We start from the raw sequence: 19884 nt of genomic DNA, 5'->3' as shown, positions 1-19884 counted from the left end.
CGAAAACCTTGATGACTAACGTAATTGTCAATGTTTACGCAGGTACGACATTGAAAGACGTGAGCCTCGAGATGAAGGAGGAGCCTCCACTGAAGCGCCCGCGCAAGGGAATCGCGCGAGCCTCGTCGTCTACTGCATCACGTGCAAGCCCAACAACAAAAAATACATAGGGAGCACAACGGACCTGCCGCAGAGGATCAAACAGCACAATAAAAAACCACCGACGAAAATGAAACAGGACTTGCAACGTTACAAGCCCTTTAAAGAAAATTTCGAAATCAAAGTTTTGGAAACAACAGACACTGTAGACAAAGCACGAACTTTAGAGCAGTACTATCGACCCAAAAAATAAACATTTGTGCCTTCGAAAAAAGGGATCCAATGAAGTTGCAAATGGTGCTGGAACTTTTGTCGTACATGCAATGCAGCTTTCGGTTTGGATTTTTCCTATCACAGTTGCATGCTTCTAGCTCAATTTGGTTTTCATTTATTATTTATACATTTCTGAAATACATCTCCCCGTCGTTCGCTCGAAGTGGAATGACAATACAAAAAGAAAAACTACGTTTTACTGTCGACATGAACAACATCAAGTGCAAGCAGGACTGGATGATAACGAAATCTCTAGAAAAGGTTGCATGCAATTGAACATCAATCTTCTGCATCATTTCCGACAACGTGACTCATGTGAACCTCAACTAGATAGCAAAAGAGAGAAGTATTCATCAAGAACCCAGCTGGCCAAGCACTCTAGTTTCTCTACTTAATAAAAGTCTATTTCTTGGGAAAAAAAAAAGCATGCTCTAGCCACTCTTTTCATGTACACTCCCTACGACTTTGCAAAAGTCCTTTCCGATGTATCTCCCCACTATGACCTTGACTGTAAGTACCATGATTCATCCATTGCACAGCTGCAACTTTGCAAGTGCAGTGCCAATTCTGCATCTAGGTCTTTTCTCACACTAGTCTATTGCTTAAGCTTTTAGAAGGACATTGGATAATGCATGAATTTCACAATCCATCTACAGTCTTAGCGAGGAAGCACTTTCTATAAGTCTAAACCTCTTGGTTGGGGCATAGCAAGAGAAACGGAAGGGATGGAAGGGCGACATGAGGGGAGTGGGCATAGAAATGGCAGTGGGAGGACCATGGGAAGAGAGAAAGGGCTGAGGAGCAAAGGAAGAAAGCTTGTGAAAGGGGATGCTGGTAGCCTGGAGAGACAAAGGGAGGGGAGAAGCAAGAAATAGCAGCAAGGTGTTTTGTGGAGAGATAGGGTGGGGATGGAGAGCACAGCTCAAAGGGAGGCAAGAGAAGCCTGAGAAAGGGCAGGGCAGAAATGAGCGTCAAGGAGAGGGCAGAATCTATCAACGCTAGGCAAAAGAGAGGCAGGGGAGTTAGGGGCGAAGTGCATCCCAAGGTTGGTGGAGGTAGACCGGGGAGGGGCAGCCTGCGGTAGGGTGGGGAGGCAGCCTGAGGGGTATTGAGAAGGCGAGGAAGCAGATAAGTGTCATCACAAGGAGGAGAGCTGCAGAAAAAAGATGCAAAAGGTGAGCAGGATGAGATGACGAGATCGAGAGCAACGGGAGGGCGTGAGCAGTAATGGGAGGGGGGGGAGTTTGCGCTAGGAGAGGGAGGGAGCTAAGATCAAGGGAACCTACCTGTATATGTGCACCCATTAGTGTCTTCCTGGAAGCTTGTGTAAAGCTTAAAATTCAGAAAGCATTCAAAAAGGAATGAAGTGTGGTTGAAAGTACATTTTACATTAAACTGGACACTTGGCTAAAACATTGAGGGCCAACATCACCCCCCACTTCGCCTTGCCTGTCCCCTCCTCCTGTATCAAGGCTCTTTTCATCTGAAGTATCTCAAAGCTTTGTTTGTTAGGCCATCTGAAGAGCTTCCAACTGTCGCAAACCTTTCCAATCGAATGTGTGTCCCGGAGGCTTTTGCTAGAGCTAATGAATGCCAACTTTCAGTTGTGGCTAGCCACAAGCTTCTATAGGTAACTCAAATACAGAGACATCTTTTAGAGAGGATTTTGATGATTGTTTTCTCATAGGTGCAGTACAATTCACGATTTCTAGACAGGGAGCTAGCAGCCCAAGATGACTGCAGACATGTGGACAGAGGGGGTTTATGAGTGATGTTCAGTTCATAGGCTACGAGTGTCTTGTCACCAGCAAGGCAGATCAGTTTTGCACATAGTTACGTGCGGAGCAAAGAGGGCGGGGGGGAGTGGGCATACACGGAGTAGTAGCTGACTTCAAAGAGCTATAAGTTGTGCTTGTAGTATCTATAATGAACTCACAGCAGTAGGTGAGTAGTGTGCAGAGCATGTGTAAGAGACAGCAACCGGAAAGAGATGGGTTGCTAAAGAGCGGGGAGGAACAGGAGGGAGGCTGCAAGCCAAGCAACAACAAGTGGGAGGGGAGTCCAGGAAGAAGGAGCTCAGTGGGTGATGGTGAGGGTGAGTGGAGCAGCAGAATCTTCTTTACATAGGTAGAGGATGGTGAGAACTGCAAAAAAGTACTGTAAATTTGCGACGTTGATGAGTTCGTAGAGCAAACACACACAAATGCCTTTTATAGCCACTGGTTCATGTCACGTTCATACAAGCTCAGGAAAAAAACGAACAACAGCCCGACAACAATTTGAACAACCACAACCGTGAACACCATGAACCAAGAACTATACAACCACCAAGGAAAACAATAATCACTGAAAAATATGACAATTACGGACTCGTATGAGAACTCCCTGTAGGATCAGAAGAGAACTTGCTGCCGAATGATCTGATTGGATGCCAGAGGAACTTCGAATGGAACCTTGTACCTTATGTTGAATGGACAAGTTTCATCCTTTACAAAAGACATTGGCCGCACAAAAACAGCCCATCACCATCTGCGAGTTATGGAGAAGAAAATGCTGAGAAGAAAATAGAAGAAGGTTTCCAAATGGGGATTTTGATAAGTAATAAATAAATGCACAATGAACTTTAAATCGATGATATGTGCCTCCTTGGAATAACACTGCAATCGATTCTCATAATGAATGTCCTAAGGCCTTCAGATGCCTCTGCAATTCCTCTGCTGAATATGATATAAGGACTATGTTACCCGCATATAGCAATATCTGTATCATCAAATCAGCCAGAAGCAATCCCTTGCCTCCTAGTCAACCCAATCTGATAGGCCTCTTGGGGCACGAACTCTCCGAGAGAGAGAGAGAGAGAGAGAGAGAGAGTATGCTTGGAAGGCATCACATACCAACTTCATTTTTATGTTGGGAAATACCCCGCTGTACAACTATTTGTCCTCTCATTGAAAGGGCATGCATCTGAGTACCTCTGAGGGGCATGGCTGAGGCTAGGAGAGAACTGATCTCATCATACGATAGGGGCTATGGCTGCTGTAGAATTACTGCTGACTGATCTGCAATTGTCTGGCACTGATGCTGCTGTGGAGACTGTGACTGAGGGGACTGGCTCCCTGGTTGCTGCAAGGTCTCGTCCTGCTGCTACTGGAACTGCTGAGGCTACTGCTGGGACTGCTGGAGCTTCTGTATCCTGACCACTGCTAGTTGCAGCTGCTGGATCTGAGGGAAAGTGTTCCACTTTTATAGGTCTGTGTTGATGTCAGTTGACTTGCCCTGCTAGAGACTGGCCGACCTTGTTCCGGACTGCCTTGACCTGCCATGTGGCGGTCAAGTACTGCTGCTGCCCTCTGTTGCCGTCCTGCCTGGCATACAGCCATGTGGCAGCCTTTGATGGGCTGCTGCCTGCTTTTGCCAACCTGTAACGACATCTGCTGACCTGTTCTGCTCTTCTGCTGCCTGCATTTTCTGACATAAGCCACCATATAGCCAATACCTGCTTCGTACTGCTTGCTGACCTGCCATATGTGCAGTTGTGGGCTGCAGGCTGCAGGGTTGCCATGTACGCAGCCATGCGATGGGCTGCAGATGCCAATAACAGGCTCACACCGCCAATCATAAGGCCTCTTTAATGCCTTCTATCTGTGGAGAGGTGATAAAAGTATGCTGCATGTTATTTGAAGTGTAGCGATCTTTTTTGCTTATGACCTGCACCTATATTTATAAGTGTTACATTTCAATTTTGGTGAAGAAAAGGTTGCTTACATGTTGTTAGCATTAAAGCTTCTAATTTAGGAATAAGCCTGACCCTTTTATTGACATGTCTTGACAAGATTTGATTTTGGTGGTGGATTGACAAATCAGTGGAGTCCAACCGAAGTGGATGTTTTTGCTTCATGTTCCGTGGACAAGACCATAGGTGTCTGGGATGCACGCCGACGGGATCAGGCAGTGATCTCAATCAAGGCGCATGATTCGGATGTCAATGTTATTTCATGGAATAGGTACCCTGTGTTTATTTACACACTCAATATTGAAGAGAGTGAGCTTCCTACATTTGAATCAATGCTGACGACTACATTGCAGTATACTGCCTGTTATACTTGAATATGAAGCCTGAACTTGTGGTGGAATTAGGTTGGCAAGCTGCATGATAGCATCAGGAAGTGATGATGGCACCTTTCGTATACCTTCGTGCTTTTAAGGTACTTCCATGCTTATGTCCACTAGCTGTGGTCTTTTTGGTTTCACTGGCTTGATTGCCCACAATCATGACCATCTTATGACAAATCTTTGTAAAACATGTTTTTTGCTTTTAGGGCAATATTGCTCTGTGATTAAATTGATGCTTCCAAAGAAAAGTCGCTTTTGCAATTTATTAGGTGGCAGAAGTGGTTCTCAAGGGCCACGCTGCATGGTCTGGATGCATTTATTTTGGTCATATGCTGAGCTAGCTGCTGCTGACAGCGAATTGTATATGGGAATTAATGGAGACAGAAATAGAATGTCATCCAATACCCACCCTAAGAATTTGCATTAGGGTGGGAAGCTTCCAGCCTATATTTTGTAGGGACTTGTGTGTGCTGTGTCACCATGCATTTTGGTCTTGTTACTGACAAGTTATGGGAACTTATGTGCTCTTCTCAACTCTGCTTATGCAGTTCTTTCTCTGTTCATTCTAACAAGAAACTAATGTTGATGTAAATGGAGATTCTAACTCCTTGTAACTGATTTTGGTAGCAGGATGATTCCTTTATGGCACATTTCAAGTATCACAAGTCCCCCATTACTTCAATCGAGTGGAGTCCTCATGAAGCTTCCACCATTGGGGTTGCTTCTGCCGACAATCAACTGACGTATGATGCACTCCCTAAAATATCTCTCTCCACAATCCTTTTCTGTACAGGTCATGAGTGCACTGTGGGACTTGTTGTATGCGTCGGTCTACATTTAGTCTCTGAGGTAGAATAGAAGCATAACTTTTCATTTATAAAGTCACGTCACTGATCCACCTCAACAAACAAAGAGTTACAATATGTCCATCTTGTGCAAGCCTGAACTTTTTGGCAACTTAAATGTAGTCATGTTGTGGTTGATAAAAGGAAAGGTAGAATTGGTGTTTCTGCTTATGGATCATGCATTATTGGGCTCTCTTCAATCCCTCTCCTGGAGCAGTTTTTGTATTTATGGTCGTTATTATGAGAATCTTATCTTTCATGCTTGCATAATTTGCCTTCTTAAAGGTCATTCACCCTTGAGAATTATAGATTCTGAGATTTTCAAGGGCAGAAGTGAGCTTATGCTCTTTGTTGGTGAGAAATGTCTCTTTTGAAAACATAGGACAGCTCAAATTTGGATAATAATGGGAACAGAAGATAATGGCTTGCCTTCTAAGAAGGGCAAGGGGAAGGCATAGGTGGCAGGAAAATGACGAAAGGGTGTGGAGAAAAGGTGAAGGCAAACCTTGCACGCTACCAAGACAAAGAAAACCTCCTCATTTTCCTGCCATTACTGGCCTGCCCACAGCACAGATCCCATCTATGCGCATCAGAACCACTGCTACGGGTTCTTGTCTTGTGGAATGTCACTATTTTAGTGGCATCTGGAATGCCATGATCTGAAACCAGACATCTTGCATTTTCAGAGTCTGGGATTTATCTCTCGAGCGGGATGTAGAAGAGGAGGCGGAGTTTCAAGCTCAAGTCAAGCAAAAGGTGCTCCCACCAGAGGATCTTCCACCCCAGCTTTTATTCGTACACCAGGTACTTCCCCTGCTCTGATACTCAGTTTTGAGACTTCTAGAGTGCATGATCTCTGGCATTAGCGTTCTTGCAAATCTTAAGAGCAGTTCTTGTCTTGTCAGTCCTAAATGTGTCAGTGAATATCAGTGGGTATGGTTCATAATAAAGCCGGCTTCTTTCCTTGCAGGGTCAAAAGGATTTGAAAGAGTTGCACTGGCATGCTCAAATTCCAGGTTTGGTTGTTTCAACCGCAGGAGATGGTTTCAATGTGTTGAAGCCATCCAACTTAGAAGGCCTTCTGACATCATGAGGTCTTACTCTTGTTGTTTTTGGAAATTTGAATTGTAACACCATTTTCCTCTACGGAATGCCAGGTTTCAGTGAGCATGATTTTATTCTGAAGATTTCATTGCCCCTGATGATACAATTCGAAATGTTGTTCTGCGCACGGAATAAGCTTTTGCATACTGACAAAGGTGTTTAATTTGAGATAAGGTGTACAGCAGTTTTTACAACCCCCTTTCCTGCTGGCAACATGCATGGAAGTACGTTCTTACCGGCAAGTTTGAGACGTCCTCTTCCCACTCTTGGAAGCTTATAAGATGAATTGAGTTTGGGTTTATGTTATTTCCATCATTTAGTGGAATTTATGGTTTTGGACCTCATGGCTGTGACTTCTGAGGTAGAAAGGTACGCTTTTGACATTCTGTAGTCGCATGAATATGAAATTCCAATGTTTCTCATGTTCACAGAAGTCTAAATTTTGTGGATGTTCATATTATAGTGGGTTGAAAAAAATCAAGCAAACAAAATCTTAATTTATGACTTGCACAATGTCTTCTGGGAGATGTATCTCTTCTACATGTGGCTCAATGCTTGACCATAAATGTGTGAATCTTATTTAGCAAAAAAAATGAAGGACACTACCCTGAGCATGAATTTATTGAACGGTGATCAGCCCTACCATAAAGGGCCAGCATTACAAAAATCTGATTAGAAATAGAAAGGAGCACAGTGTGCAAGACCAATAGTTCAAATGCGATAGCTCTCTACAGGTGTAACATAATCCATTAGAACATCCTTCATCTCACTACTAAGTTTCCTTTGATTTAAGCATCTACATCCTTTTAGATGCACAGCCTGGACAGACCTTCTACAGCAGCAACCGCGAGACCATTCCCGAGTGCTCGCTTCTAAGCTTCAACTTAAGCTAGCATGATCATTGATTCTTGTTAATAACTTCGCCAAATGATCATTGATTCTTGTTAATGATCATTTGCACTATTGGTGCTCTTAGTACAAATGCAATAGCTCTCTACAGGTGTAACATAATCCATTAGAACATCCTTCATCTCACTACTAAGTTTCCTTTGATTTGAGCATCTACATCCTTTTAGATGCACAGCCTGGACAGACCTTTTACAGCAGCAACCGCGAGACCATTCCCGAGTGCTTGCTTCTAAGCTTCAACTTAAGCTAGCATGATCATTGATTCTTGTTAATAACTTCGCCAAAAACCTGAATAAAAATCCAGTCAACCCATTAGGCCTCATGGATTTTTCTAACTCTATACTATTAAGGGCATTTGGCTGATAGTTACTGTTTGCTTACTAATTAGAGAACTCTTTGAAACTAAATTTCCTACTCGTGTTCCAAAAATGATTTGAAACTATGGGCCTGCGACTATCAATTGATTCTATTTTTTGCTATTGGAAGGAAAAAAGTGAAAGGGGCAGTCAGACTAAGCAAACTAGCCCGTCCAATAATTCCTATTCCCACTATTTAAACCCTTCTTCCTCTTCATAATTTCCTCCCAGTCCATATACAACAAAACTACACAATCCCACCATTTCCTACGATTCCTGTCTCATCTAATTGCCAAACTGGCCATTACTTTGATGCTCTTATCAATGGAGGTCTTGCCAGACTCTGCTCAGAAAACTTTTTGCACTTCAAAATTTTGTAATTAAAACTTGAAGGGGACATCCCAAGACCATTTAACTGATACAAGTAGTGTGCGAAGTGTTTGAAATCAACCAATAGAGGGTATGCATAGCGGACAGCCCAGGGGCTCACATAGGGTGTGATGTAGGTGGAATCACAAACTTTCTTAATGTGCTTAACATTGATGTGTAGAATAACAAGTAGACAATGCTCAGAAGAGGTATAGGAACATCAAAATATTTGTCAAATGGACACGAAAGTGCAATTTCTGTGGAAAGTTTGGTCATTTTGCAAAGAAGAGACTCTTAGCAAATCTTGTGTAAGAATTAGGAAAAGAACTTGAGGAGACAATTGCTCTCACTACTTTCACCACCCAAATCAATCTTGATAAGGGTGATGACTTATTTATCTTTTAAGTTGTTTTATGTATGGTCAGTAAGGGTTCTCTGCCTTAGGATGTCTCCCCTAATTGATTGTTAGTCGTATGTGAGTTTTACCTTGTCAGACCAATGGAAACTCCCCATGCATAGTCATTGTACATTCTCCCAGTTGTCTGCCAAGAGCCATAACTAGAGTGAGTCGTAGGTTGGGGTCATGAGTGTTGTTACTAGATGTGAACAAGCCATGAAGCCTCTTATGTACTACTGTTGGGGTGAGGTCATCAATTTATGGGGGGGAATTGTTGGGATAAATTGATGTAATGGGATGATACCAAGGGGTCAAAGGTCAGTGTGTGCTTGTGTGATCACATGGTGTGACCAGGTTAGGTGGTAGAAGGTTCTAGTAGGTGTGATTGAAAGAATTATGGACCTGATTTTGCCAGAGCATGCTGTCCCCCCGATCACAAATAGTAGGAGAGAAAGAGACCTCGAGACCGAGACGTGGCACACTCGACAAAGGACGGACGCACAGATTACACTAGATGACATTTCATCTATCTTCAAACCTAGAGTGCTATCGATAGGGGTTACTATGGCGCTCGTTGGACTACTCCCCCAGTCAACATACAGAGATCTATTACAACACTACCTAGTTTGACATTGGCTGTCACCGCGAGGTAAGGTACACACCACATCACTTTTGGATTTTTGTGATGATTCTATCCTTTTACAAGATGTTGATCTAGACAAGGCTATGTCTCAAATCTCACAAGCGTCCCAATCACAACTTAAAGGTGTGCACTATTCGACATGGGTAGGATACATGATGACCTTATCATCGATAATGGCCTAGAATGCTAGCCCTCCTTAGGTGGTTTCACTTATTTCCCACATGGGGGGCGGGGAGGTGGGCTCCAACATAGTTGAGTATCTCATGGGATCTCTTGCCTCCATCTCACCACCGCCTCCAGGAGTGGATCACGTATATATGCTTTTTAGTATATCTACCCGAAGGCTTTATGATGCACACTAAGACACCATCAAAGCAAACTACTTATCATATCATGACATACTGTTTGATCACAACCTAAAACGTCTCTCCTCTCTACTCACATACATTGACCACATACTGCTCTTAGAGGATCGAGCCATTTTGATCACATGCTCTCTCCATGAGGTTGTCTCACACATTTTTCCGAACACCACTCCTATGTGCTCATCACCTCTTGACTCAATACCTATAATAGCTGGTATGATGATGAGTGTAAAAATTTATGCTGACAATGCAATTTCAAGGCTATGCATCATCTTCAGAGCAAGGCAAAGGTAGTACATGAGTACCTTCACCTATCGAAAGAAGCACGCCTTTGTTTGTCAAAATTGATAAGTTAATAAATTTTTTGTTTAGTAATAACTCTAAGGACTTCTAGATGAAGTTACTTGAGCGTGATCCCCATCCCCTCTCGTGGACATCAAACTTTGGAACTTCTATGCATACATGCTATACGATGCTCCTTACCATCCAGCACCCAAACTCTCACATGCACCACACCCACATCATGTAGACTTTTCATAGCCATTGGTGTCAAACATACAGCCCTGAAGCTTCACGACGGTCGAGCAAAAGATCCCGAGGGCATACGTACTAAGGCCATTTCATATGGAATAAATACTTTGGCTGTAATCTTAGCAAAGCCCTTCAACAAAGTAGTTTAACTTGGTTTCCCTCACATGTGGACCCTTAACACCGTCACTCCCATTAACAAGGTAGGAGATTCCATGAGCCCAAAAAACTACTCAACCATTATGATTGGAAATGTCATGTCCAAGATCTATGCAACATTGAGGTTAGCCACTTCACAGAGCTTCAGGGACTCAAAGCTGTCGGACTCATGTGGGCTTCTAGAGAGATTAGGGGACCATGGAGCACATTCTCACACATAGAGCTGGCATTGAGGAGGCCAAGGAACATAGATAGATGGTTTATTGTTTGTTGTGAATTTTGCAAAGCTTTTGACATAGTGCTAAGGGCTCAACTCGTCGCATGGCTATAGCAATCAGAACATCACTTCGACCAATCATGACACTCTATGAGAGAGTCTCTGGTCAGGTTTGACAGTGGAGATTATGAGTTCTATTAGGGTCAAACAAGGTTATTCAGTATCACCAACCTTGTTTAGCCTCTATACAGACACGCTTGAGACTTTCATTAGACCCCTAGGGAGGACTGGCCAGCCTGATCCTTGCTCCAAATTCTCCTATACATAGATGGTCATACTCTCCTCCTTAGCAGAGAAGCTCAACTAATACTTGGATGCACTCCAAAGTTTCTATGAGATACACGATTTGAAGGTCAACCTTGGTAAAAGAAATTTGATGATCTTCAATATATCTCGGGCACCCATGCACAAAGAGCACTTCACACTCGATGGGTTACTGGTGGAGGTGGTTTCTTTCTATAGTCTCTTTTTTTTAGCCCGATTTTCATGATGCGACCAACATTGCAAGCTAGACTGAGCAGGGGATATGCCCGAGTTGCTAGACTTGAGCATCAATGCTTTCACTCTCATTTCTTGGATCCTTAAATGACTAAGGCTCTTTGATTTGACTCTATGGGTTGCCTAATGGGTATGTATAGATCCCTTGTTTAGGGACTAACCTATTAGATATAGAATTGAGAGGCTTCAAGTTCTCACGCTTTCAGGGATGATAAGCCTTTAGTCCTGCATTAGATAGTCCTAGCTAAGTTCGAAGCATCCTAAATTTAGCTTGATGCAGCATTCTAGATATCACGTATCTCTACTGTATCATGGAGTATGAATCTTGCACTACGAGGCAGCGTTCTAGATATCACGTATCTCTACTGTATCATGGAGTATGAATCTTGCACTACGAGGCAGCGTAGGCTACCACAATTGAACCTATCCTCATCCATGGCTTTGGCACCTGAGGGTGACGAGAGATGTTAGTATGCATGCACATGCAAGTGGTTACACAAAGTGAACCAAGTCATTAGAGATTATAGCTACACACATTCATGACCTGGTAGGCACCCCTCGAGCTTCTTGTGAACCTCGGATTTTATAGAGACCATTGTTTGCAGACCTTAGTAGAGGGCTTTATTGGCCCACCAAGATCCATCAGAGGGTGTACATAGAGAGGGTCACATTTGCACTTTATGTGACCATCAAGGGATTGAGTCAAAGGAGCATTTTACTTTCACATGCGTTGTATACTATGATAAAAGAGGTCGGTACCACTGTCTCTTTAGGGAGTGTTTTGGACCTAGCTAGTTTCTTGTCCTAGTTTCTTGCTTGGCGACCTTCATCCATGAGGACGTCTGACACAAGGAGCATTTCCTTACGACACATAGGCGAGCTTAGGGCGTATAGTCAGGCTCCACTTAAAGCATGATCACTAAGTTCTTCTAGCCATACAACACTGACCAACCATGCCTAGAGAGATGACAAGTCTGAGGACCAGAGCAAGAGACATGGCAGACTCACTAGCGGGCTGAGGCATAGGTCAAGCTAGGGGACCTTCCTCCATGCTTACCGAAGCAAGGTCATGGCTGGCGGGAGTGACTGTGGCACTTGCTTGTTGCAAGGTGATAGCTAGGAGATGGCCGTCATGGGTGTTGATGCCTACATAGAGGTTCGTCCCACCCCTTCACCTCATTGTATTTAGTCCTTCGAAGACTTTAATAAGCTTTCTTTTCTTTGTTTCTTTCCTCAAACTTGCTCACTAAATTCCTATTTATCTAGCCTTGGTAATTTGCCTACTCAAATGTTGAATTGACAAGCAAGTTTCTTTGCTATGGGTGTTCCTGGTGTGTATGATTCTTGAATGGGTGTCCCCATTATTTATGATTCTTGAATTCGTCTTTTCATTATTTGATCAATGGTAGATTTGTAAGTTACATGTCATTATTTGACCCTTGCTTATGTTTGTTCTTATGTTTCTTGTTGAGTTTGGACAAGTTTTGTTGGCTTGCTCTACATTGTGTTTTGTGATCTTTGCAATGGTTTCTTTGGTGTTGCATGTGAGTGATGTGGATGGGCTTGTGCTGCATGTGTCTTGTTTGTATTAAGTAGTGCATTGCTTATCCATGTGCACTTTTCTACCTTTTTGTGTGCTGAGTCTATTATGTCTAGTGGTTTTAAAGAACAACTCCGAATGCTTGAGAAAAAACATCATACAAATGAGCAATCCGAAAGGCGTTGATCATGGGAAAAAGAGATAAAACAATTGGCTGTCGAAAACTAGCCTGTTTCTAAAGAACCCAAATCACTGCCTAGGAAATTTCTAGGACATGGGCAAACACCAAGATGCATCCAAAAAATACCTCATTGGCAATAATGACGTCAAAGATACTTGCAAGCCAAGACTTAAAAGGACATTCCTACCTTCAGACGATCACTTTAGAACTTCCAAGCCAAGACTTACAAAGACACTCCTATCTTTAGATGATAACTTTAGAACTTCAAGTCCAACACTCCCAAATGGCACACAAGGTGTAGATGGACATGGTTAGTGGTATTATCCTACATGTGTTATATTATCTTCCTCATGCTTCGGGATGTCATACTTTCAATGCATGCATGTGATTTTGGCCTTGTTTATGGGTGTGTTGTGTCTCTTTTGAGGGTCATGTCGAGAAGAACAGCAACAAGGTCGGCTAGAAGTAGGGATTGTTGCGCAGGTTGGAGCCAACCAACTGGGCCCGGAGAGAAAACCAAGGGGTTGGGTCCTTGCATGGAATGAAGGGCCAAAGGCCCACCTTTATAGAGCCCCACAGTGGGTGGGGAGGTAGAGCACAAGTCGGCAGGCAAGTTGGCTAAAGGGCCCAAAGATGCCTAGAATAGAGAGCCCATGGGGGTGGATGCTGGGTCATTTTGCAAAGGTTGCAAAAAGAAGACGGCGGATCAAAAGAACAAGGAGGAGTCCGACTCATATTTAGATGGTGTGATCATCCTATTCTTGGTGATAGATCCATGTGTTAGTAAGGTCAGATATGTAGACCTAGAAGTCATAGTGCAGATGCTTGATATTGAGATGTGGGTAGACGGAGAGGTAGAGATCTTTGTGAAGGATAGCAAGCGCTTGGACTCTTCAAGGTGCTTGGATGTTGATACTAATATAAGGGTGGATTTCATGGAGTTCCCTAGGGTTTCAAGTTTAGACGGATGCTATAATTCAGAAGGAGGCATTAAAGGACTACACAGGCCATTGGTATGTGCCTCCATGATATATGGTTTGCTTTCTAGTATGTAATTGATGTCATATTATAGTAACGCACCATAACCATATGCTCCTTTCTCTCATCACCCTGTCTACTAGAGGATGTATAATTGCCTTGCTGCAATTTTCTAGTCATGATGTCATTCTACTTTCTATAGCAGTCTTTAACCATATGACCCATTTTACCACAGTAGTAGCATTCAACATTGTTGTTTGCATTTTGGTCTCTCTACCATTCACCACGACCTCTTTGGCTCCCCCTGTCTCTAAAGTTACCACATCCTCCTCCATAGGATTGGTTTTCTTGAATCTGCTGCATATTTTGATTTCTACCATGGCCTCCAAATCGGCCAGCTCTACCTCTGCCTCTACATGTTCTAGCATTTCAGTAGAAGACAGCTTCTTTTGAAGTTCCTCCTGAAGAAGATGCACCACCATTTCTCTGCTCTTCAAAAATTAGAAGAGCAATCAACTCCTCAAAATCAAGAAAATTATCACGGACGGCAATGGATGTATGGATTTGTGCATAATCCTTTCCTAGACCATTCAAGGTCACAGAAACTAAATCATCATCTTCCACTGGCGACCCAATAGAAGCAAGTGCATCTGCAATCTTCTTCACCTTCATGTGGTAGTCATTGATGCTCATATTTTCTCTCTGCACATTATGCAACTCCTGCTTGAGCTGCATTTTCTTGGCTTGTGTGTATTTGTGCTATACATTTTTATCAAAGTATCCCACACCTCCTTCGGTGTGCTTGCATCTTGAATATGCACAATCATAGAATCTGAAATACTGATAGACAGCCAGTACATAACTTTTTTGGCTCTCTCATGCCAGCCTTTAAATGCCTGCAACTCCTATTGATTGGGAACATTAGGAATAACTAGTTCTTGTTCAGCTCTAGTAATGAACTCCCAATAGCCTTTTCCCTTAAGGAAATTTGTCATTCTAAACTTCCATGCTTGGAAGTTGTTCTTGTCAAGCTTTTCTGTGACAATCTGTGAAAGAGCATCAGATGCCATTACAGAACATTGCAAAATATTCTATCACTGCAAAGAAACACAACTTCTCCCTCATAAGGGCAAATTTGCAAAATTGATGAGAGTGGTATTTGACCACACAGTCACTTCCTAGTGACGATTATGTGTCAATAGGCAATAAGAATGTTTCTGTTACTCCCAATATCTCTGCGCACAAGCATACAATGTAATTTTTGCGATAACTGTTCACACCGACCTGTAGAACAGTGGTCGCACAGCAAAAATAGGGCACTTTTCTGAGTGCCTTTGGAAAAATTCCACCACCAAAACGGGCCCTGAACTGGTCTCGAATCAAAATCTGAGATAGTGCATTCTTGCACTTTCCGGCTATGTTACCTGCAAAGATTTGCTCCCAATCTCGAAAAAAAAAAGGAAAGCAACATTGATCCTCCCACTAGGACACCGTGAACTTCGTTTGCTTTCTTGAGATCCTTACCATGAACCGAGCTCTGATACCATGTGAAGAGAGTGGGAGAGAAGGAAGGAGTCTCACTTGCAGCTTTCTCACATACACAATGGGGGAATATGCACTAAGGTGGGGGTTGAAAATAGTTTTCCTCTTCTTAGTTGTGAAAGCTAAAAGAACCCTAGGTACAAAAGAATAGGTGAACCCTATATGTGGGTCTCAAACCAAACTCAGCTAACTAAGGCGACATACTAACTGAGCCACGAACTAGAGTACATAAAGATAGCTATCATCTAGCTATTATTCATGGACAGTGTACCAACCGCATCTGCATCTAACAAGTCGGTGACATAAATGCACGATGGTCACCCTGGCATATCACGAGTGGAGCTCGATATCTCAATAGGGACTACCACATGGGCAACACCTCACAACAAACAAAGGCAAACAAAGGCAGGATTGTCCAAGGGAAAAGGTGCATTTGTGGTGGTAGGGAGTGTGGGCAGGCATATGTCCTGCACAGGCCAGGAACAAGGCAAGGAAAATAGTAACATGGGAGAGTTGGTGCCTCACACAACTTGTATTTGGTTTATAGTGATGTTTGTGGACCCATGCGAGTTGCAACTCTTGGGGAATTCTATTATTTTGTCACATTCATTGATGACCACTAGGTATACTTGGATTTTTGCTCTACAATCCAAATATGAAGTTCTTGCTTTGAAATCCAAATTTGAAGTTTTTGCATGCTTCATGCATTTTATTGCCTTGGTTGAGAATGAAAGTGGGATGAAAATTTCCTACATTAATTTAGACAGGTGGGGTGAATATATGTCAAAGGAATTTGCTAATTTTTTGGCCTCATGTGGCATACATCATCAATGCACTATGCCTTACATTCCTCAGCAAAATCCTGTGGTTGAGAGAAAGAATAGATCAGTCATGGAGATGGCCAGGTGTATGATGCAAAGCAAGCACTTTCCCAACAAGTTCTGGTTGTATGTCGTTATGTTGCAAATTACATTTTGAACAGATTTCCCACAAAGGCATTGAAGACCATCACACCTTATGATGCTTGGATAGGTCATAAGCCCAAGATTTCTCTCATGAGGACTTTTGGATGCTTGGCATATGCACATGTGCCTTCTCAAACATGCACAAAGTTGGATGATAAAGCTATCAAATGCATTTTTATTGGGTATAGCTTAGAGAGCAAGGGGTATAAGCTCTATTAGCCCCACATGGGCAAATGTTTTGTTAGTAGAGATGTTTTTGATGAATCCTCCTCTATGCCTTTGTTGGATTGTAAAAAGTATCCCACTATTGATGCCACAAATCTCTTTAATAGCTTGACACCCTTGTTTCTATCAAATGATCATGATGATACTTACTCATTTTCTTACACTTGGCTTTCAAAACAGCCCTACTGAGGCTACTCTTTACATCCGCAAGAGGGATGGATTTGTTCATTTTAGTCCTCTATGTGGATGACATGCTTGTGAGTGGGACACATGATGAGCTAATTGCAGCTTTTAACCTTGACATGCAGAAGATATTTGTTACTATGTTTGATCTTGGTCTCTTGCATTACTATCTAGGCATTCAATTTGCTAGCAGTGAGGGGGGCATTTTGATGTCACAATGCAAGAATATTGGACAACTTTTGCAATGCTTTCAGTTTGAGGATTTCAAGCTAGTATCCACACCATTAGAGCCTGGGTTTCACTTCTCTTCTAAGCATGGTAGCGATGCATGTCATGTAATTCTCTATTAGTAGGTAGTTAGTTGTTTGATTTATTTATGCCATACTAGACATGATCTTCGGTATGTTGTCTCACAGTTGAGCAAATATATGCACAACCCCTCTACACACCATTGGTAGGCTATGAAGCGGGTCTTAGGTGCCTTAAAAGCACTTAGCATTTGGTACTTTTTTATGAGATTGATTCTTCACTTGTTATGCATGGATTCATTGATCGTGATTGAGGTAGATCTTCAGACACCCGTGTGTCACATAGTGGCAACTATTTCATGCTTGGTACTTCATGCATGTTGGTTTAGCAAGAAGTAGACTACCATTGTTACTTCTAGCTATGTGGCTGAGTACATACTAGCATTTGTAGCTACAGTGGAGTGTGTTTGGCTGTAGAAGCTACTTGCAAATCTTTGTGCATGTCAAGTTGCTCCCATCATCATCTTCATGAATAGTCAGGGTGCTTTGGCTATTGCACATATTTTGGTTTTCCATGCTCACACAAAGCATCACTATCACTATGTCAAAGAGAGTTTATCAACATGTGATATTCAGTTGTCTTATGTTCCCACTAAAGACAACTTGGCAAATCTTTTTACAACGGTTCTTCCTTGACATGAGTTTGAAGCTTTTTGGCAAGCTTTAAACTTAATACCTTTTGTGATTTGATCTATTGTACTCTGTACAATCATGGGCTACTATACATCGTGCTCTTGCTTGTAGATCCTTTGAAGTTGATTTTGACTAGATATGACTCACTTTCTTTATAGGTGAAGCCATTCCTTTGTTTGATCTTTCTTTCTTCTTCCAAGAGGGATGCCTCTATATCTACTAAAATGGAGACTGGTAGATTAATGAGAGTAGTCACAATGGTACCATACTCATCAGGTCGACTCTTAAGAAATATAGCAATCACAACGTCATCATCAAGATCAAATTTGATGGTAGCTAGTTGAGTCAATATGCTTTCATGGAGTTTTGTTGTGAGGATATTGATTCTCCCTTGTTTGGCTTTAGATCAGAGAAATTAATGAGTAGACTATACTTGGATCATTTCCCATGTGCTCCAAAGATAGTCTTAAGGTGCCTCCATGCACCATGTGTAGTTTCACAACCATCAATGTGATCAATAAAGGAATCAACCAACCCTAGTACAATTATAGCCAATGCCTTTTCATCCCTAGGTAACCATAATGCTTATCCTTCCCTAGTAGTGGGTTTCTTCTCTTTCCCATTAGCAATATTCCAAATCCCCTTTTTCATGAGTTTGGTCTACCATGTATGAAATCCCTCACCCTCAAAATTGTCTATCTTTGTTTTGGTAGCTATATGGAAGGTCTTACCAATAATGGTAGTATATAATCCCTTTACAATTCTTAGAAAGAACCATCACCATACAAATGCATATTGCAAGTAACAAAATCTAAAAAACAAAGGTTCTTTGCACACTGATAGTAGAAGGGAACTCGGGGTTTGGCTTGGAGGTTGATTAATTTCCTATTATCAAAGCTTGCCTTCTTCTTGATGACCTTTTCAACCCTAATATATTGGTTGTTGGAGGACTCACATGAGGAAGTCATTTTCCTAACATAATTAAGACTTTCAATACATCAAATAAGACTCTCCTCAATTTTGATCTCAGAACCTTGCATACACCCAAGAATTGACTTAAGTCTGAGTCTAGATGCAATCAAGAGTAAAGATACCAAGTCAAACAATATGTTGACTAAGTCAACCTTCCAAGGTGAATAACTGCCAAAAGTGCCTAGGAAAAACAATAGAAACTTGGAGCCCAAAATTCGAGGTGGTAAGAGTAGCTCTAAAAGGGGTTTCTAGTAAAAAGAAAGGTCTTATACCAGAGAATGTCCTCTGACAAGGATTGGTAGAAATTCGTGTAGTACCACTCGTGATAGTTGTGCCAAGTAAATATGTTAAAAAATCTAAATAGTAGGGTTTGTTAACATCCATAGAGTATAGTCACAGAATGCAGGGTAAGTGCTGAAAGGAAAAGGGTTGGCCCTCCTTTCAAAAGGTGACATGTATAAAAGACCAAATGGTTGACTTTGGTCTTCATTATTGTATGCACAAGTTTGAAATACAAGCTCCCCCTTCTCCTCCAAGAGTGTCTTTGGAAGTTCTCTTGTTTTCTTTGTAGTGACTTTGTGTTTGTCACTCCATCCCCCTTCACTCTCTCCTTCCCTTGTCCTTATTGCTCCTTTCTCCCCTCTCTTTTCCCTGCTCCCCCTTCACTCTCTCACAAGGAAGTAGCTTGGAGTGGAGGCTCCAATGACATTCCTTCAAGATCCCCACGACACGTGAGTCATTGTCGAGACTACACATTTTTGGCACCATTGTCGGGGGTTCAAAGTATGCTGTTGCATTTGCACTTGCTTTCTTTTGTAATCCACCCATTGCATAAGGCTTCAAGCTTAACTTGGAGCTTTGTTATTGGAGTTTTAGAAGAGGTATGAGGAAGAAGTATGAGTTGGATGGAAAAGAGACGAAAAATTATCATTTTATGTTGAAGAGCATTTTTGAGTGTAGGAAACTTGTTTTTGAGGTTTGTTAGAGTTTTATAATGATAGGAAGGTAGTTTTTTAGATTTCTAAGATGTGTATGTTGTCAAATCTCACAAAAAACAACCAAGAATGAAGAATCAAGCTGAAATTCAAAGTTGTTTTGTATGTTAACAGTCACCCCTCAATAAATCTCTCATTTTTGCACTCAAATGTTGTTTTTCTTTCACTATTTTTTCATTGAGTAGGTAGACTAGGTAGTATAGCATCCCCCTGGCACACAAAAACCTGAAAAGAAACTCCAAATCTGTTAAAAATAATCAAAAACCAATCGGCAATATAGCGCATTCCTATCCCCATGGGTTGATAGCTTAGCACTATCCTACTGTTACTGTCGCTATAGCCCTATCTCGACGGTCAAACTCTATTGACCTGTGGCCATAGCGCCTATCCCCATGACCTAACTTTTGACTGTGGTCTAACCCGCCAC

The 19884-nt window shown here is 42.1% G+C and overlaps 1 protein-coding gene across 1 annotated transcript; it reads left to right on the top strand.

Moving 5' to 3' along the window:
* The first annotated feature begins 838 nt into the window (after positions 1–838).
* LOC147894504 (protein HEAT STRESS TOLERANT DWD 1-like) lies at positions 839–6789 on the top strand. Its single transcript, XM_087385325.1, has 7 exons — positions 839–882; positions 4237–4376; positions 4510–4556; positions 4692–4789; positions 5116–5228; positions 6017–6134; positions 6301–6789. The coding sequence occupies exons 1-7, from the start codon at positions 856–858 to the stop codon at positions 6421–6423; spliced, it is 666 nt and encodes a 221-aa protein (XP_087241451.1). The 5' UTR covers positions 839–855; the 3' UTR covers positions 6424–6789.
* The last annotated feature ends 13095 nt before the right edge of the window (positions 6790–19884 follow it).

This window comes from Dipteris shenzhenensis, chromosome 14 (assembly GCF_047967505.1).
Source record: "Dipteris shenzhenensis isolate YYH24624 ecotype China chromosome 14, Dip_SZ_1.0, whole genome shotgun sequence".
Classification (NCBI taxonomy): domain Eukaryota; kingdom Viridiplantae; phylum Streptophyta; class Polypodiopsida; order Gleicheniales; family Dipteridaceae; genus Dipteris; species Dipteris shenzhenensis.
This window is presented reverse-complemented; position numbering and strand designations above follow the sequence as displayed.

Coding starts and splice junctions, on each gene's coding strand:
- LOC147894504 (XM_087385325.1), top strand. CDS start 856: ATGTATCTCCCCACTATGACCTTGACT. Junction 883..4,236: donor TCCCCACTATGACCTTGACT/GTAAGTACCATG, acceptor TTGACAAATCAG/TGGAGTCCAACCGAAGTGGA. Junction 4,377..4,509: donor AATGTTATTTCATGGAATAG/GTACCCTGTGTT, acceptor TGGTGGAATTAG/GTTGGCAAGCTGCATGATAG.